Here is an 18895-nt window from a genome sequence, read left to right as displayed (position 1 = left end):
GGACAGGGGTCCATTTGAAACATACAGAAGCCAGCGGCAAAATTTGAATCCAGATCTGAAATCTGCCCCCCCCCCAAAGCCCAGAGGAAATATTGATCCTTCTCCATTGCAGTTCATTGCATGTAGCCAAACATGGTTGTGTTGTGAAGACTGTGTTCTTTCTCTTCCAGGGGCGAAATGAGAAGAGACTTTAATTGCCATAGCTGTCAACTTACAGATTTGAAAATAAGGGACCAGCAGCCTCGAAAATGAGGGATCAGCAACCAAAATAAGGGATTTTCCGAACACAGGTATGTTCAACTTCTGAGCCCCTCTGAGCCAAAGGCAGAAAACCCAGTTAGCAGCCAAACGAAGCCTCAAGTGGTGGTTCCCACAGTGCAGCAACCCGGGAAAGGGGATGCAGCAAGGAAAACCACCATCACCTCTCTGCTGGGAAGCACTGAGCAAAGGCGAGTCCCCAGGCAACGCGGCCGATTTGATCGGCACAAGGCATGCAAGCTCCACCCCCCAGTCGTTCTTAGACTCCTTATTGGCTGACCAACGCAGCCAAGCAACGCAGTTGGAGCCTCCCTCCTCTCTGACCAGCAGGGAGGGAGGGAGAGGAGCTGCTTCCTTTGAAACCCGGGAAATTTAAGGGACATCATCAATAAGGGACAGCAGTGGGAAATGGAGCTGGGATAAGGGACTTTCCCACCAAATAAGGGACAGTTGACAGCTATGTTAATTGCACTTTTGAATCCCATGCCACAAAAAAGTAGCTACGGATTTCCCCAATAAAGGAAGGGTTATTCTGTGCCCCTGTGACATTTATCCTCTCTAAATCACCCTCCTTGCCAGCTCCGATTTGCTGCAATTTTTAACGACTGAACATTGCATAATTTTTTAAGAAATGCAGCGGGGCAGGGGCAGTTTTCAGTAGGAAAAGGAGAAGAGGTTAAATTCTCTCTCACCCCACTGCTCTGATCTGGACTGAGGCCCTTGAGAGGTTGCGTTTTGGAAAGAGCGAGACATGGAGAGTCTTAAAAGCACAATTAAAATCGCACATAGGTGTTTGTTTGTTTTTTAGCCCTGACTAGTCTAAAAGTAGTAAAGTAGCGGAAATTGTGGTGTTGTTTTATTAGCGAAGTGGGGTTGTTCATAAACGAGTTAGAAGCTTTTATTGGATTGTCGTGGGGCGCTCTTGGGTGTCTGAGAGCCGGGGAGCTCTGTCTTGGGGTAGAAAGCACTGCTGCCACTCAGGGAGGTTAAGCAGACATCGTTCTCCTGCCTCTCCGATCCACCTTCTTCCTTGATGACCCACTCGGCTTGGCTTCCTTGGCTGAAGTGTTCTTCCTGCAAGCAAGAAAAAGGGTGAAATATACTCAGTCGAGAGTGGATTTCATGCTCTTTATTCAGCTCATAGTGGTGAGGAGGAAATGAAAGTTTCCCCAAAGTATCTGCTTTATATACATTATTTACACAATGGGCTGCACGTGATTGGCTAATTCCGGGATTCTCCTGTAGGCCAATCAGGTTGTGGATTCACTTCCATCTGGAGCTGGATTGGGTGGCTCCTGCAGGCCAATCATACTGCTGCATTGTTCTAGGACCAATTAGACTGCTGCATTCTGGATCCTATTGTTCTAGGACCAATCAGACTGCTGCATTTTGGATCCTATTGTTCTAGGACCAATCAGACTGCTGCATTCTGGATCCTATTGTTCTAGGACCAATCAGACCGCTGCATTTTGGATCCTATTGTTCCAGGACCAATCAGACTGCTGCATTTTGGATCCTATGCAACTCAGTACATAACAAAGGGAAAGACAGCTGCTCATTCAGAGGCTTATGGACAGAAGTGGGGAAGGACTTGCTGCAACAATAGGATTACAAGCAGGACTCTCCTCCCTCCATGGGTTCCTGAATCTGGTATTCAGAAGCATCACTTCCTCTTGTGGCAGGGAGTTCCAAAGTTTGACTATGCAGATTATCAAGCATTACTGAGGTGGAGAGGAGACACCAATGGGAATCTTTTCACTTTAAACCACCAGTCCACAGGGAAATGTAAAGGTGGGTTCAGATGATGCAAGAAACCAGAAACCAGCAGGGAAGGAGTGCTCTGAAAAAACACACACACACCACACACACACACTCTTTCAGTTTTACAATTTAAAACACTAATTTAAACATCCTTGAGATATCAGTGACTTCCCTTCTTCTCTTTCCATGGTTCATTCTGCATATCACAAATCCCTGCATATTTTACAAAAACTAAACCATTCAGTATTCTATCTATCAAAACTTTTTTACACTGTTGAATTCATCTTAATGCTGCCAATGTTTTCAAATGTACACAATTCCCCCCAGATACTCAAAAAACGTTTTCCGCTCTTCTCTAAAGGTATGTTCTTCTTGTTCTCTTATTCTATATGTTAAGTCTGCGAGCTGCACATATCCTTTCAGCTTATGTTGCCATTCTTCTTTAGTTGGGCTCTTGCTCGTTTTCCATTTTGGGGCTAACAAAACATGGGCCGCAGTAGTGGCATACGTATATAACCTTTTTTGCCATCTGGGAATCTCTGTCTGTATTATCCCCAACAAAAAGGACTCTGTTTTTTTTGGAAAGGTGCTTTTAAACATTTTTTTTCCAATTCATTATGAATTATTTCCCAATACTCTTTTACCCTTTTACAAGTCCACCACAGGTGAAAGAACATTCCCTCAACCTCACTGAATCTCCAGCACTCATCTGATTCAGTCTTAGACATCTTAGCAAGCCTAGGTAAAGGTAAAGGGACCCCTGACCATTAGGTCCAGTCGTGACCGACTCTGTGGTTGCGGCACTCATCTCGCTTTATTGGCCGAGGGAGCCGGCGTACAGCTTCCGGGTCATGTGGCCAGCATGACTAAGCCGCTTCTGGCGAACCAGTGCAGCGCACGGAAACGCTGTTTACCTTCCCGCCGGAGTGGTACCTATTTATCTACTTGCACTTTGACGTTCTTTCAAACTGCTAGGTTGGCAGGAGCAGGGACCGAGCAACAGGAGCTCACCCCGTTGCAGGGATTCGAACCGCTGACCTTCTGATCGGCAAATCCTAGGCTCTGTGGCGCCACAGCGCCACCCGCGTCCCTTTAGCAAGCCTACTCGGAGTTAAATGCCACCTGTAAATCAATTTCAAGACACTTCTGAGCAGTGTGGGCCAGCACAATTGTTGATTCGCATTGAACTACAGCAGGCTTCATCAACCTCGACCCTCCAGATGTTTTGGGCCTACAACTCCCATGATCCCTAGCTAGCAGGACCAGTGGTCAGGGATGATGGGAGTTGTAGTCTCAAAACATCTGGAGGGCCAAGGCTGAGGAAGCCTGAACTACAGTTTGTTTTAAGCTTGGGTTTCATGTCACTGGCGAACCAGGTCAAAGCCTTGGCCCCATTCTATTGCGTAGAGTGGACACCGTACTTTTCAGTGTATAACATGCCCCCGTGTATAAGACACCTCTTATTTGGGGGGACTAAAATTTCAGAAAAGGGGAGGGGGATTGCCCAGAGTTGTTGAGATTTTTTTGGGGGGAGGATTGCCCAGTGTGGATTCTGCACCCTGAGTAGATAGGATGTTGCAATTGGAACCTACAGATACCTACTTTGCTAATGTTGTTGAGAAGTTTGCTCACGGAGTCCTTGTTCTTGAATTTGCTTCTCTCCAGTCCCTCCAGTTTAACCACCAAGGCGTCCGTCTTGGATATGACCCCCCCAATGGAATGCTCCAGCTGCAGAACCCGTCTCAGGAGTCTGCGGAAGAAAGTGAGGTTTGTTCCTGTGCTGACCTCTTTGTGCATCAATCAGCAAAGGAGAGATTATTCCCATTCTCCACTTCTAGTTTTGAGCCCAACTCTTCCAAATTCGTTTGATATCAGAAGGGGAATATTAGACCCTCTGAGTGTCCCTATTTTCCAGGGACAGTCCTGGATTTACAGAGGCCACCCCGGTTTCTGATTTCATCCCCAAATGCCCTACTTTTCTCCTATTTTCTTTGGAGAAATGTTGGATGGTATGGAGTTAGGCGACCCCTGAGCCAAATAGTAAGTAGCCATACAACTAGTGGTTTTTTTCTGGGGGGACGCAGGGGTATGCATACCCCTAAACATTTTGTGAATCTAACGGGAGAAGAAGCTAAAAATGTTAAATTTTAAAGGTTTTTTTCTAGCATGGTGAATCATCAGTTCCGTTGCTACCCCTGATGGCGGCCTTGTTTCCTGTCACAGTGTTTTTTCCTGAGTCTCAGACAGAAGCGAGTGTTTAACGTGTGAAGTAAGGTAAAGTAAAGGGACCCCTGACTGTTAGGTCCAGTCGTGGCCGACTCTGGGGTTGGGGCGCTCATCTCCCTTTATTGGCCGAGGGAGCCGGCGTACAGCTTCCGGGTCATGTGGCCAGCATGACTAAGCCGCTTCTGGCAAACCAGAGCAGCACACAGAAACGCCGTTTACCTTCCCGCCGGAGCGGTACCTATTTATCTACTTGCACTTTGACGTGCTTTCAAGCTGCTAGGTTGGCAGGAGCAGGGACTGAGCAATGGGAGCTCACCCCTTCGTGGGGATTTGAACCACCAACCTTCTGATCGGCAAGTCTTAGGCTCTGTGGTTTAACCCACAGCACCACCTACATCCCAAAGTGTGAAGTAGGAGTTAACAATAATAATAATTTATTATTTATACCCCGCCCATTTGGCTGGGTTTCCCCAGCCACTCTGGCGGCTTCCAACCAAATATTAAAACAATACAATACAGTTGAAATCTAGCACTGTGATTGGTTAGTTTTATTGTTACCACCTCCAATGGCTGCCTCATTTCCTTTCCTGGTGTTTCCTGAGTCTCAGACAGAAGCGAGCATTTAATGTGTGAAGCAGTGTGGAATGTGGATGTGTGGTGTTTTACTGATAAAAGTTTGGCCTCACTGAGGGGCAGTATTTCAATATGAGTAATGCATGTTCTTTGTACTTTTGTCCATTTACTGTATTTATTTTCCCTGATTTGAACTATAAAATGGTGATTTTATTGAGTGAAACGAGAGTACCCCTGAACATTTTTTAAAGAAAAAAAGCACTGTATACAACCATTAGAAGACATCTAAGGCAGCCCTGTAGAGGAAAGTTTTTTAAATGTGTACTGTTTTATTGTGTTTTTATATATGTTGGAAGCTGCCAAGAGTGGCTGGGGCAACCCAGTCAGGTGGGTGGGGTATAAATATTATTATTATTATTATTATTATTATTATTATTATTATTATTGAATAGGACATCCCTATTTTCATCAGAGAAATGTTGGAAGGTATGGAGTATAGGCGCCATACCTATGTTTTGCATAATACATAATTTAGTGATCTCTTTTTGGGTGTGTATATTCTGATGAGTGTCTTTGACAGGTACTAATAAAATTAAATAATAATACAGACGTTTGGAACTCCTCCTCAGACACCAGGCTAGATTTGTTTCCTTGATTGTTCTTTGCATCCGCAATGGCAAATGGGCCGTCCAAATTGTTGTCTCTGAAGGATTTCCCCAAATTCTCAATTTCTGCATTCAAAGCAACCTAGGAAAGAAGAAGCAGCCAGTCATTTTTATCGTGTTCAGGTTTGACCATCGTGCTTTTAAAACTCAGGACCACAGTCCAAGGCACTCCTGTGACACAGAGTGAAAATGCATCCTTACTCTCTTCTCCTCCAAGTCGTTCCGCATCCTCTTCTGCTCCTCCTCATCCAGAATCTGGTTCCCATCTTTATCGAACTTTGCAAAGGCTGCTGTGATCTCGTGCTCAGCATGGCCAAGCCTAAGGAAGGAAGGACAGCAGGAGAGAGAATTGAACTGAAACACAGGCCCTGAACACCTAACATTCTTATTATAGATGAAAAGTTCGGCAAAACACTTTGGCCACCCCTTCAGCATATGCTGTGAGTGTGGGATGTGATACATGAGGAGCAGTCAAGTACAACATTCCTTCTTTTCCTAGAGAAGACATCTGGGGGAATTGTGATGGCCTGGGATTCGGACTCGGAGGCTGAACCTGAGGAGCCTGCACAGGATTCCCCGCCTCCAGAACCAGCTGAGCCAGGGCTGGGGCTTGAGCCTGAAGGGTCCTCACCTGTGCTGGATCCTCATGTGCAGGCATCAGCTGAGTCTGCTCTGGCTCCTGAGGTGATGGAGGACCCATTGTCTGCTGGTGCTCCACTCTCAGCCCCGTCAGGGGAAGATGAGGTTGCCTCTGGGTGTGGTAACCCTCCAGCCTCTCCTGAGCTGCAGAGGCTCAGGGCAGAGAGGCAGAGGGAACTAAGGTTCCCGCAGGAGGAGTGCTTGCCTTCAGGCCAGGAGAGGCGAGTCACCTGTGGACTGGGGCTGCCCTATGTCTCAGGGCAGATAAAAGCCAGCCAGCCCAGTCCCAGATTGTGGAAGCAACATTGTTGGTAGCCTGTTCCTGCCTGCAACCTGTCCTGCTGGATCTCCTGACCTCACCCGACTCCCTACTTTGGACCCAGCTTCAACTTTGAAGGCCGGCCTCAATACTGCACCCTCAACCTCGGACTGAACTCGGACCACGCCTCATAGAAACCCACAGGACCAGCACAGGAATGTTTGGTCCAGCCAGTCAAAAACTCCGTTTCCTCCTGGCTTGGAGCATCCTTCCTCTTGCATGTGACTAGAGGTGGGCGTGACCTTACCTGCCCATGTAACAAAAAGGGCAAGGCATGCAACACACTTTCTTCTTTTCGACTCTTCTCCATCTTCCTTCCGTCATGTGAACTGCAGGACTGCTAGCCTGCAGTCACTGGGATTATTCCCCCATATGGGATCGATCCAAATGTACGGTATATACTTAACTAAGTCTGCCTTCAGGGATCCAACTGTGAACTGATGATGTGAGTAAACTTGTGTACTTTAAACAAGATTGTGGCGTGTTCATTCTTTTAAGAGGGATAATAAGGGGACTTACCAGGATCTTTATTGTGAGAGGCTTAAACGAGCCTGCAACCAGCTATTTGCTGTGCGTTTAAAAGGGGAATGTAAAACTTTGCTAAGTTATAGAACTTGCTAGCGCAAGTTAGGAAGGATATTAATAAACAACATATCCTCTCCTGCCTCCCTGAACATTCCCACAGTGAGACTAAGATATGTGAGGAAGTCTAGCATCAAACATTGTTTGTTGGCTGATGCCAGTCTGCAGTATGAGGTACTTCCGAGAAGGTTCTCTGCAAGCTCTGAAGCCACTTACTCTCTCAGGCTGTTCTTAAAGTCTTCAAATTCCAGCTCCTTGGTCCCTTTCTGCAAAGCTTTTTGCACATCAGAGATCCGGTCTTTTTTCAGCTTCAGCTTCATTAGGGTCCTATTATAGCCCTAGAGTTAAAAGATGCATAGAAAAATTCAGCCTTGCCACCTCACCCTGCTGCAGGCAGAGAGAAGAGGTATGGCAGCAACATGAACAGTCTGGAATATGGTCACAATGAAATCAGAATAATCCTTCACAAGACATCAAAGTGAGTTCACATGTCCCCACCCCGCAGACCTTCCAGTTCTCTCTGCAGTGTGTCTGAAGAGCATAATAATAATAATAATAATAATAATAATAATAATATGGTGGAGAGTGGCTTGCACACTAATAATAATAACATTTTTTATTATTTATACCCCACCCATCTGGGCATCTTACAGCATATCTAAAAACATAATAAAACCATCAAGCATTTAAAACCTCCTGATACAAGGCAGCCTTGGATGTCTTCTAAAGAACCAGTGTGGTATAGTGGTTAAGAGCGTTAGACTCGTAATCTGGTGAACTGGGTTCGCTTCCCTGCTCCTCCACATGCAGCTGCTGGGTGACCTTGGGCTAGTCACACTTCTCTGAAGTCTCTCAGCCTCACTCACCTCACAGAGTGTTTGTTGTGGGGGAGGAAGGGAAAGGAGATTGTTAGACGCTTTGAAACTCCTTCAGGTAGTGATAAAGTGGGATATCAAATCCAAACTCTTCTTCTTCTAAAAGTTATGTAATTCTTTATCTCCTTGACATCTGATGGGAGGGTGTTCCACAGGGCGGGCCCCAATACCGAGAAGGCCCTCTGTCTGGTTCCCTGTAACCTCACTTCTCACAATGAGGGAACCACCAGAAGGCCCTCGGTGCTGGATCTCAGTGTCCGGGCTGAACGATGGGGGTGGAGACACTCCTTCAGGTATACTGGGCTGAGGCCGTTTAGGGCTTTAAAGGTCAGCACCAACACTTTGAATTGTGCTCAGAAATGTACTGGGAACCAGTGAAGATCCTTTAGGATCGGTGTTATATGGTCCTGGCGGCCACTCCCAGTCACCAGTTTAGCTGCCGCATTCTGGATTAGTTGTATTTTCTGAGTCCCCTTCAAAGGTAATGTTAAGTTGTGGGTGAACGTATCAGACGACACAGCGATTCTTCAGACAGCTCTTGTTTATTCACAGGCCAGAACAGAACTGAACTGAAGGGTTCAGCCAGCCTGCTTATATAGAGCTCCACTACAACGCAACAGTAACCACTTTCTGTAACTATCCAATCACTGAACGTCACCTTCAATCCCTTATTTGCATATGTAGACCTGAGTGAAAACTATCTACAGTATCCTCCTGCTGGCCTAGGGTGAGAACTTCAGTACATAACAGGTAGTCCCATGTAGAGCGCATTGCAGTAGTCCAAGGGGGAGATAAGCTGTTCCTCCCTCTTCCCTCTTCCCTCTTCCCGGCATCCAGCGTGATGCATAACAGTGGGGCAGAAGGACCCATAGTTTTGTGGGCCTTGAGGAAATTATGCATCCCAAGGGTTGCTGGGGTTCTGTATGCCAGGGTGCTGACATGTAGCATCTGAAGCTGCAGAAATCGGGAGGAGGAAGAGACCGCTCTTCTTTTCCCTCCTTACGGCTTCTGAAGTAGAGCCTTTGTTGTTTCAGGATGTGGGGGTTCAAAAGAAAAGGGGTGTGTGTGTTTCTGTAGCAGGTCACCTGATTTTGAAGCTGGGGTGGGGTATCTTGTCTAGAGTTGACCTTAATCCTCTATCAGGTTTATCCCCCCCCCCCCTTCATTGACAGGATTCAAACAAAGACCCCAAATTCCCCTCTCCCCATCACCTATTGTTTCCCAGGAAAGCCTTATAATGGTGAGCGTTTTCTCAATGCGCAAACCCTCTGAAATACAATCCACATTTCACAGGAGAGGAAATGTGGATTTCAATTAATGAAGGAACCTGTTTCAGGATGTCTGTGAGCTGCAGTTCATTCTTCTGGTTTGAAAGCTCCTCTTTGACTTCAGAATATGTGTCGTTGATAATAGCCAGGAACATGTTCTGTGGGAAGAGAAACAGAAGGGTCAGTTCCTCCATGTGGACTAGACACATAAAGCACCTTCTTTGCTCCATGGAGCAAATGAAAGTAAATTATACCTCTCAACTTTGACACTTCAAGAATCTTAAAATATATATAGGCTCAACTGCTGTCACAAATAATGTAGTCTTTCCCACTCCACCTATTTAGTGGCAGTGCCAAAAAGAAGGAAATGTGCCACAAGCCACCTAGAGCCACAAGAGAGCCAGTGTGGTGTAGTGGTTAAGAGCGGTAGTCTCGTAATCTGGGGAACCGGGTTCGTGTCTCCGCTCCTCCACATGCAGCTGCTGGGTGACCTTGGGCCTGTCACACTTCTCTGAAGTCTCTCAGCCCCACTCACCTCACAGAGTGTTTGTTGTGGGGGAGGAAGGGAAAGGAGAATGCTAGCCGCTTTGAGACTCCTTAAAGGGAGTGAAGGGCGGGATATAAAATCCAAACTCTTCTTCTTCTTCTTCTAGTTCAGTGCTGGGGGGGGGGACATAGTATTATAGCCCCCACAATCCCTGACCATTGCATACCCTCCAACATTTCTCGCATGAAAATAGGGACGTCCCCTTCCATAATGATAATTTTACTATTTATACCCCACACATCTAGGGATGTGGGTGGTGCTGTGGTCTAAACCACTGAGAATAGGACTTGCCGATCAGAAGTTCGGCAGTTTGAATCCCTGCGATGGGGTGAGCTCCCATTGCTTGGTCCCTGCTCCTGCCCACCTAGCAGTTCGAAAGCACAAAGTGCAAGTAGCTAAATAGGTACCACTCCGGCGGGAAGGTAAACGGCGTTTCCGTGCACTGCTCTGGTTCGCCAGAAGCGGCTTAGTCATGCTGGCCACATGACCCAGAAGCTGTACGCTGGCTCCCTCAGCCACTAAAGCGAGATGAGCGCCGCAACCCCAGAGTCAACCACGATTGGACCTAACGGTCAGGGGTCCCTTTACCTTTACCTTTACTCCACACATCCTACTGAGTTGCCCCAGCCACTCTGGGTGGCTTCCAACACATATAAAAACATAATAAAACATTGAAAAAACTTCCCTATATAGGATTGCCACCACACGGCTTGGGGGGTCAGATAACTCAATACCCTCCCCAACTTTTCTCCAGTGAAAATAGGGACATCCTACCAAACTCTCCAACATTTCTCCAATGAAAATAGGGACGTCCTAAGGAAAAGCAGGACATTCCGGAATCAAATGAGAAACTGGGACGGCTTCTCTAAATCAGGGACGTCCCTGGAAAATAGTGACACTTGGAGGGTTTGCCATTGTCCATGCTGGTTTGGGTTGATTAGAGCTGGAGCCCAAAAACTTTTGGAGGGCTACAGGTTCCCCCACCCCTGACCTAGACAAACTGAGAAGAAAAGAAGATGGAGGTGCAAAACTCTTCTTCACGACACCACTTATAAGCACTCTTGCTTGAGACTTGCTCGATGTAAAGAACTGCTGCTTGCTCCAGGTAGCACTGCTTTGAGCAATCCCGAATAAAATATACAAGCACTTTTGTTTCGTTAAGTCTGGAACCACTGCTTCACACTCCCTGTATCATAAGGGCCAACGCCCTGGGACCCTGGGTGCCCAAGCACCCACAAAATTCCCCATGAAGGGGCTGGGCACCCACAAATTTCGGTGCCAGAGGAGAAGAAGAAGAAGAGTTTGGATTTGATATCCCGCTTTATCACTACCCGAAGGAGTCTCAAAGCAGCTCACATTCTCCTTTCCCTTCCTCCCCCACAACGAACACTCTGTGAGGTGAGTGGGGCTGAGAGACTTCAGAGAAGTGTGACTAGCCCAAGGTCACCCAGCAGCTGCATGTGGAGGAGCGGGGAAGCGAACCCGGTTCCCCAGATTACGAGTCTACTGCTCTTAACCACTACACCACACTGGCATGGCACCCACAGCCCCGGGCTTCCCATGGTCACGAGGCCAAGCTGGGACTCCTGCCATCTTGTTTGCAATATTTTGTTGGTGTAAAGCAGAAAGATTTCCCAAATCTAGAGCAAAGCCCTACATTGAGCTGTTGTGACAATAATCTGTTTGTTTGTTTGCCTGATGGTGTATAACTTGAGAACAGCATCTAATATATTCCAAAATGCAGGAGGTCTTGGAGTGGTTTCCAGCTGGCAAATTTGCAGCTTCATATCTTTGCAAAATACCAATGCATTTGCTCCTATCTGCTTGGCTCAGAGGTCACATCACTTCATACCCTCTAACATCTTTCCGAAGAAAAAAGGGACGTCTTAAGGGAAAGTGGGGCATTCCGGGATCAAATCAGAAACAGGGACGGCTTCTGTAAATCCAGGACTGTCCCTGGAAAATAGGGACACTTGAGAAACAGCGGTAATCTCTGTAAAAGGTACCCCTGACCATTAGGTCCAGTCGTGGCCGACTCTGGGGTTGCGACACTCATCTCGCTTTATTGGCCGAGGGAGCCGGCGTACAGCTTCCAGGTCATGGGGCCAGCATGACTAAGCCGCTTCTGGTGAACCAGAGCAGCACACGGTATCACTGTTTACCTTCCCGCCAGAGCGGTACCTATTTATCTACTTGCACTTTGATGTGCTTTCGAACTGCTAGGTTGGCAGGAGCAATAGAAAGCAATAACGCACAACTTACCAACAGCACAAAGAAGACAAAGAAGACGTAGGTGACAAAATATATCGGCCCCAAGACCCGGTTAGCGTTGTCAATGGCATTGTAGTCAAAGTCGCCGAGGATTATTCGAAATTGGGTGAAGCTGGAAGGTAGGAAGAGGGCGAGGGTCAGGTATGTATGGCAGAATGCCTCGCTGGGTGCAAAAAAATAAGTTCAAGTGGTAAATATGTCACCGTGTATCCCTAGACCTTGAATGGAGGAGCTCAGGGCTTCGGCAGTCTAGAATTAGAGCTTTGTAGTGTTGTGCTGGGCTTGTAGTACACCTACTTCCCATGACAGAACCTTCTGTGCACAAAACATATAACTGAAGTTGTAAGGTTAGTGCCTCAGTGGGGAACCTCTTCGTCCCACCAGGCCTCCCCATTTAGTCCATGAAGTAGGAGCCACCTGTCCATTTCCTGAAATCACTGGGCATCAGGTGCAGGGCAGGTCAAGCTGTGGGGCCAAATTCAAGCAGAAAGTGGGGGGCTGCTTGCATCCGCAATAGCTTATGATATCCTTAATGAGAGAGATTAGGGTCAGAAGGTGTCAGGGACTGGGCAGAGGGGGAATGGTGGCGATCGCCTCCCCATCCTGACCCTCCCAGGGAGGAGGAAGAGGAAGACAGTGTAGATTTACAGCAGGGAGTTGAGGAAGGTAGCAACTCAGTGCTTACTAACCTATGTGGTGGCATGAGACCAAAAACCTTAAAGGAGGGTGAGGAGGAGGAGGAGAAGGAAAGGGAGGCCCACTCACATGCATTTGACAAAGGTGCTGAAGTTTTCCACTTGGGTCCCGAAGAGAAGGTATCCCAGCTGGGCGTAGGCAAAGAAGACGATGAAGAACATGATGGCAAAGCCTAGAATGTCCTTCGCACAGCGAGCTAAGGTGGAGGAGAGCTGTGTCATCGTTTTGTTAAAGCTAATGTATTTGAATATCTGGATGGGGAAGGAAAAGAGAAGGACAGGTTAAGGACAGGTTAAAGTGAGATGGGATGAGGAGAAAGTCTGGGGGAATTTATGGACTTCCTCTTAAGTGACAAAGATTGACAGGGCGCTAATGGTATACAGTGGTACCTCGGGTTACATATGCTTCAGGTTACATACGCTTCAGGTTACAGACTCCGCTAACCCAGAAATAGTGCTTCAGGTTAAGAACTTTGCTCCAGGATGAGAACAGAAATCGTGCTCCGGCAGCATGGCGGCATCAGGAGGCCCCATTAGCTAAAGTGGTGCTTCAGGTTAAGAACAGTTTCAGGTTAAGTACGGACCTCCGAAACGAATTAAGTACTTAACCTGAGGTACCACTGTACCTCAGATGCAGGTCTTCTGTGGCTGATGGTTTGAGGGAGCAGGGTGTGTCTGTTCCATACTCTCCAGCATACATCTGTTGAAAACAGAAAATGTCCCCTCCAATATGGGGTTGTCTGTATGGGTATCAGGTTGTAAGGGGTTGTACTGTGGTTGTTCCTCAGTCTTCCAAACAGGCCTGTTTTATTCATGACAAAAGGGGCAGACATTGCACACAACATCCGGTAGGTGGCTCCCTCTGCAAATTCTGTCATCCTGGAAATTTTTCATTTCAACATTTAAAACGCATGCACCCCATATTGTCTAGCCAGCAGCTGCTGCCTTAGGCTTCAATGGAGCAGCGACACCTGAATGACTTTTGAACTACTCAGGACTTCACCCAGCCAATGAAAGCATGCCGTCCTCAGCCAGCTTGAGTACAGCACATAAATAGTTTTTGACAAAAACCAGAGAGGGAGAATGATATGCCTTGTAAAGAACCACAGTTAAAAGTGTTGAGGGGTACATTTTCAGCATGTTTCCAGTTGCTGTGGTAGGGTTGCCACCCGTCCTGTATAATACAGGATCGTCCCGCATTTCAATGTAAAATATTACATTCTGTATTCATTCAATACAGCATGTTGTTTGCCCTGTATTTCTGCTCTGCTGTGTGCCTCGGACGTGACTTCTGGTGTTTCACGAGGCACCAGAAGTTGCTTTGGGGGCCATGCGGTGTGGGTGCTGGGCACCCACCCTAAAATTTTGGTGGGTGCTCAAGCACCCAGGGTCCCCTAGAGATGGCACTCTTGGAGGGCAGGGGAGAAGATGAGGGTGATGGAGAATGAGCAGAGATATGATAGACATCTTCAAGTATCTGTAGGGCTGTCACATGGAGGAGGGAACAAGCTTGTTTTCTCCTTCTCTGGAGAGTGGGACCAGAACCCATGGCTTCAAGTTACAAGAAAGGAGATCCCAACTAAACATCAGGAAGAACTTCCTGACAATAAGAGATGTTCAATAGTGGAACGGTCTCCCTTGAGAGGTTGTGAACTCTCCTTCCTTGGAGGTTTAGAAGCAGAGGTTGGGTAGCCATCTATCATAGATGCATCAGTTGAGATTTCTGCAGGGCTTGGGTTAGATGGCGCTTGGGGTCCCTTCCAACTCTATGATTCTATGCATTATATATATATATATATATATATATATAATATTTATTAATGATTCTATGCATAATATAGATGCTCCATCCTAGGAGTGCTGGAATCTTTGGCTGACAACAGACGGATTCATAGTCAGGAAGCCAAGTTTTTATCTTGTATATCGCCCTGTTATCCTCAGATGAAGGGCAGTATAGAAATCAGATAGATAAATATATAGATGATAGATAGATAGATAGATAGATAGATAGATAGATAGATAGATGATAGATAGATAGATAGATAGATAGATGATAGATGATAGATGATAGATGATAGATGATAGATGATAGATGATAGATGATAGATGATGATAGATAGATAGATAGATAGATAGATAGATAGATAGATAGATGATAGATGATAGATAGATGATAGATGATAGATGATAGATGATAGATGATAGATGATAGATGATAGATAGATGATAGATAGATAGATAGATAGATAGATAGATAGATAGATAGATACCTTGATCCAGGCAAAGAACAAGTTCACAGCGTTCATGTTGTTGTACTGAGTCTGCCAAAAAGCCAGGAATTCAAAGTCCGCATAGATGCTGGGGTTTCTCAGAAGCTGTCCCATCAACCTGTTGACCTCAATGGTGCGAAAGATGTGGAATCCGATGGCTACAATAGAAAGCTGAGGAGAAAACCCTGGGATTTAAAGGAAATTCTACAGAGAGTGGAGCCTCATCATTCTTTCGGACTTTCTGTAGCCATATTGCTTGACTACACCAGGGGTGGGGAACATCACATATGACGTCAGGTGTGAGAAAGGTTGGCCCAAAGGGACTTTGACAGCACTGCTGGTTGCCGGGTGCTTTAGAACTGCTGAACAAATTGTTTTGCCACCCTTGTGCTTGGTGCCTAGGAAAGATACCATGCCCTATCACACCCTCCCAATGAAGGTGTCCCAATGAAGGTTCATTAGGTGAAAGTGCATTTTGGAAGGAAGACTATTGGGGCAAGGCAGTTTCTCTTGTCGCCTGCTAATTAGTTGAGAAACACATATAATTTCTGCAAAGGTGAGATTGCAATCATACTTAACATAGTCAGCTGCTTCGCATATTGCATACCACCAGTGCCGGATTTACATATAAGCTAAACAAGCTATAGCTTAGGGCCCCACTCTCTTGGACCCCCCCCCCCCAAATTAAAGAAAAAAAACCTGGATGTACATTTCCAAAATATAAGATAAAAAACAAATAAAACCTACATGCAGCAGGTACAGTGGTGCCTCGCAAGACGAAATTATTTCGTTCCGCGAGTTTTTTCGTCTTGAGGTTTTTTTCGTCTTGCGAAGCACGGTGTCGGAAAAGCTTTGGAAAAGCTTCAAAAATCACCAAAGTCTTCAAAAACCTCAAAAAAGGCTACCACGCCGCGTGCTATGAGTTGCTCCTCGAAGTCAAGTCACAACTGTATTAACGGTTTTAAGAAAAAGGAAACAAACTTGCAAGACGTTTCCGTCTTGCGAAGCAAGCCCATAGGGAAAATCGTCTTGCGAAGCAACTCAGAAAACCAAAAACCCTTTCGTTTTGCGAGTTTTCCATCTTGCGAGGCATTCGTCTTGCGAGGTACCACTGTATTGGTGTTGTGTAGGCTCCTGTGATGTAAGTCATGGGCCCCGCCTGCTAGCCTGCTCCCTAAAATATCACTGGTTTGCTGATTTCTATATATAGGGTACCTACATTCTGCAGGGAATGGTTGCATGGCAACATGTAGCATGCAGCTGCAGACTGCAGTGCAGCACAGTTGAATGTAGGTCAAGCTGTTGTACCTGTTAGGTAAAGGTAAAGGGACCCCTGACCATTAGGTCCAGTCGTGCCCGACTCTGGGGTTGCGGCGCTCATCTCCCTTTATTGGCCGAGGGAGCCAGCGTACAGCTTCCGGGTCATGTGGCCAGCATGACTAAGCCGCTTCTGGCGAACCAGAGCAGTGCACGGAAATGCTGTTTACCTTCCCGCCGGAGTGGTACCTATTTATCTACTTGCACTTTGACATGCTTTCAAACTGCTAGGTTGGCAGGAGCAGGGACCGAGCAACGGGAGCTCACCCCGTCGCGGGGATTCAAACCGCCGACCTTCTGATCGGCAAGTCCTAGGCTCTGTGGTTTAACCCATAGCACCACCCACATCCTGTTGTACCTGTTAATATTAAAATACATATTTTTTTATGTGCAAATGGCTTTAGATACCTATGAGGTCCATAAATTACCATATAGCATATATTCAACACGAAAAACAGCACCAATTTGTTGTTGACAAAGGACAGCTGGAGATATAAAGGGCCCCATTACCTTCAGTAGCCTAGGGCTACTGAATCAAACCTAAATCCGGCCCTGCATACCATCCAAGTGTCCCTGTTTTCCAGGGACAGTCCCAGATTTACAGAAGCTGTCCCAGTTTCTGATTTGACCCCAGAATGTCCCCCTTTTGCTTAGGACGTCCCTATTTTCATCAGATGAATGTCGGAGGATATGTTGTTTCCCTGTCTTTCTCTGATCTGTGCTGCTCTCCTTGTCAGCTCCCGGACAACCTTAGTCTTTGGTGGAGGGGCGGTTGCAGCCTCTGCCTGCCCCTCTAAAAGTGCAGAGGTATCCTATTAAAGGGATCCAGGAGGAGCTGTTTTTGTCTGGAAACCCAGTGTCAGGAGTCCAAGTTCTCAGCTTGATAACACAGTAAGTGAAGCTAATTAAATAGGAGGATTTATTGCAAAAAAAACCCAGATAGCTCCAGGCGGCTGGAACAAAGCCTCCGGCACCATTATTCAAGACCAGAAGCAACTGAACTTTCGCTTCTGACGTCTTTCGTTTTGCTTCCTATCCTACAGCCCTCCCATTCGTCGAGATCTCAGACTGAGTGGGTCAGCTCCCGCCTCTTCCCCGTTCTCTGAGAGGCTGTCTCTTAACTCTTTCCTGCCTGTTTGTACTTCTGGCGAGCTTTGACTGCGTTCTAGCCTGCTCTCCGTTCCTGTCTTATCAGCTTGCACATCAAGATCAGGAGGAGCCGGAGTATGCAGCTGCTGGTTTTCCCCTGTCTGACTAACATCAAAGCCACCTCTCTGTTCCTGGCTGTTTTCTGCATTTAGCTGCAACTTTTCGCTTGGAGCTGACTCATTCCTGACACCCAGGCAGGGGCAAGGGCCATAGCACTCCTCAAGGTGTCAATCCCACAGGGGGGACCTCCTTGATGTGTGTCATTAGGTCCTCTTCTCCTCGGGTTGACCCCAAACGGTATACAGTGGTACCTCGGGTTACATACGCTTCAGGTTACATACGCTTCAGGTTACAGACTCCGCTAACCCAGAAATAGTACCTCGGGTTAAGAACTTTGCTTCAGGATGAGAACAGAAATCGTGCTCCGGTGGCGTGGCGGCAGCTGGAGGCCCCATTAGCTAAAGTAGTGATTCAGCTTAAGAACAGTTTCAGGTTAAGAACGGACCTCCGGAACAAATTAAGTACTTAACCCGAGGTACCACTGTATAGCTCAGCAGGCAGGCTGATGGTCAAATTAGTTCCCCAATAACTTGCCAAACCCTTCATCTGTCATCAATAAAAGTTGTGGCCTTCTTGGACCCAAGCGATGTGTCTTTCCTGTGTAATCATTCAGTGGTTCGTTCAATATGAATGGAAAGAAATCTCACCAATATGACAACGATGTCCAAGATGTTCCAGATACTGGTGAAGTACTTGAGCCTGTGAATGCGCAGCTCCAAGATCTCTTCCACCACGTAGTAGAAGATGAAGACGCAGAAGACGATCTCACAAGCGACAATGAAGAAGTCCCAGGTGCTGACATAGCGGAGGAGCTTTACTGTTCGGATCTGCCACGAAGGGATGGCTCCACCGGTGGCTGGGAATTCGATCACTAACCTAATATGGAGGGAAGAGAATGTTTATGGGCAAAAACCAATGCTGCATTTTCCATTGACGTGCCTCAAAGAAGAATGGCAGATCAATAGGCATATATACAAAACGTGATTGAAAGTTGAACTCACCCGCTCTGCAAATTGGTTTTGTAACTATTCTGCAGTCTTTGGTAATAATTCTTATTAGTTTTCAATTGCATTCCAATAATAGCCTCATTATAACAATGCCAAATTATAATACAATTACTAATACCAATCATCCTGATACCAAATTAAATACAGTGGTACCTCGGGTTAAGTACTTAATTCGTTCCGGAGGTCCGTTCTTAACCTGAAACTGTTCTTAACCTGAAGCACCACTTTAGCTAATGAGGCCTCCTGCTGCCGCCGCACGATTTCTGTTCTCATCCTTTAGCAAAGTTCTTAACCCGAGGTACTATTTCGGGGTTAGTGGAGTCTGTAACCTGAAGCGTCTATAACCTGAAGCGTATGTAACCTGAGGTACCACTGTAATTTAGGTCCCCCCCCAGCTGTCAATGTTTTCCTTT

At 46.6% G+C, this 18895-nt stretch overlaps 1 protein-coding gene across 1 annotated transcript in view; it reads right to left on the bottom strand.

The window, feature by feature from the left end:
- Positions 1-571: 571 nt before the first annotated feature.
- PKD2L1 (polycystin 2 like 1, transient receptor potential cation channel) overlaps positions 572-18895 on the bottom strand; it is a 43216-nt gene continuing 24892 nt past the window's right edge. Inside the window, exons 6-15 of the mRNA XM_081005467.1 lie at positions 18123-18351; positions 14950-15120; positions 12750-12931; positions 11976-12096; positions 9226-9324; positions 7240-7361; positions 5685-5802; positions 5429-5565; positions 3622-3769; positions 572-1332 (exon numbers count right to left, since the gene is read on the bottom strand). Of these exons, the coding sequence (XP_080861593.1) occupies positions 1147-1332; positions 3622-3769; positions 5429-5565; positions 5685-5802; positions 7240-7361; positions 9226-9324; positions 11976-12096; positions 12750-12931; positions 14950-15120; positions 18123-18351 (1513 nt within the window). The 3' untranslated portion in view covers positions 572-1146. The remainder of the gene's footprint in view (positions 1333-3621; positions 3770-5428; positions 5566-5684; positions 5803-7239; positions 7362-9225; positions 9325-11975; positions 12097-12749; positions 12932-14949; positions 15121-18122; positions 18352-18895) is intronic.

The sequence above is a fragment of the Podarcis pityusensis genome, assembly GCF_964106645.2.
Source record: "Podarcis pityusensis genome assembly, chromosome: 5".
NCBI classification, from domain to species: Eukaryota; Metazoa; Chordata; class Lepidosauria; order Squamata; family Lacertidae; genus Podarcis; species Podarcis pityusensis.
Note: the sequence above shows the minus strand (reverse complement) of the source record. Positions and strands in the feature narration are given on the sequence as shown.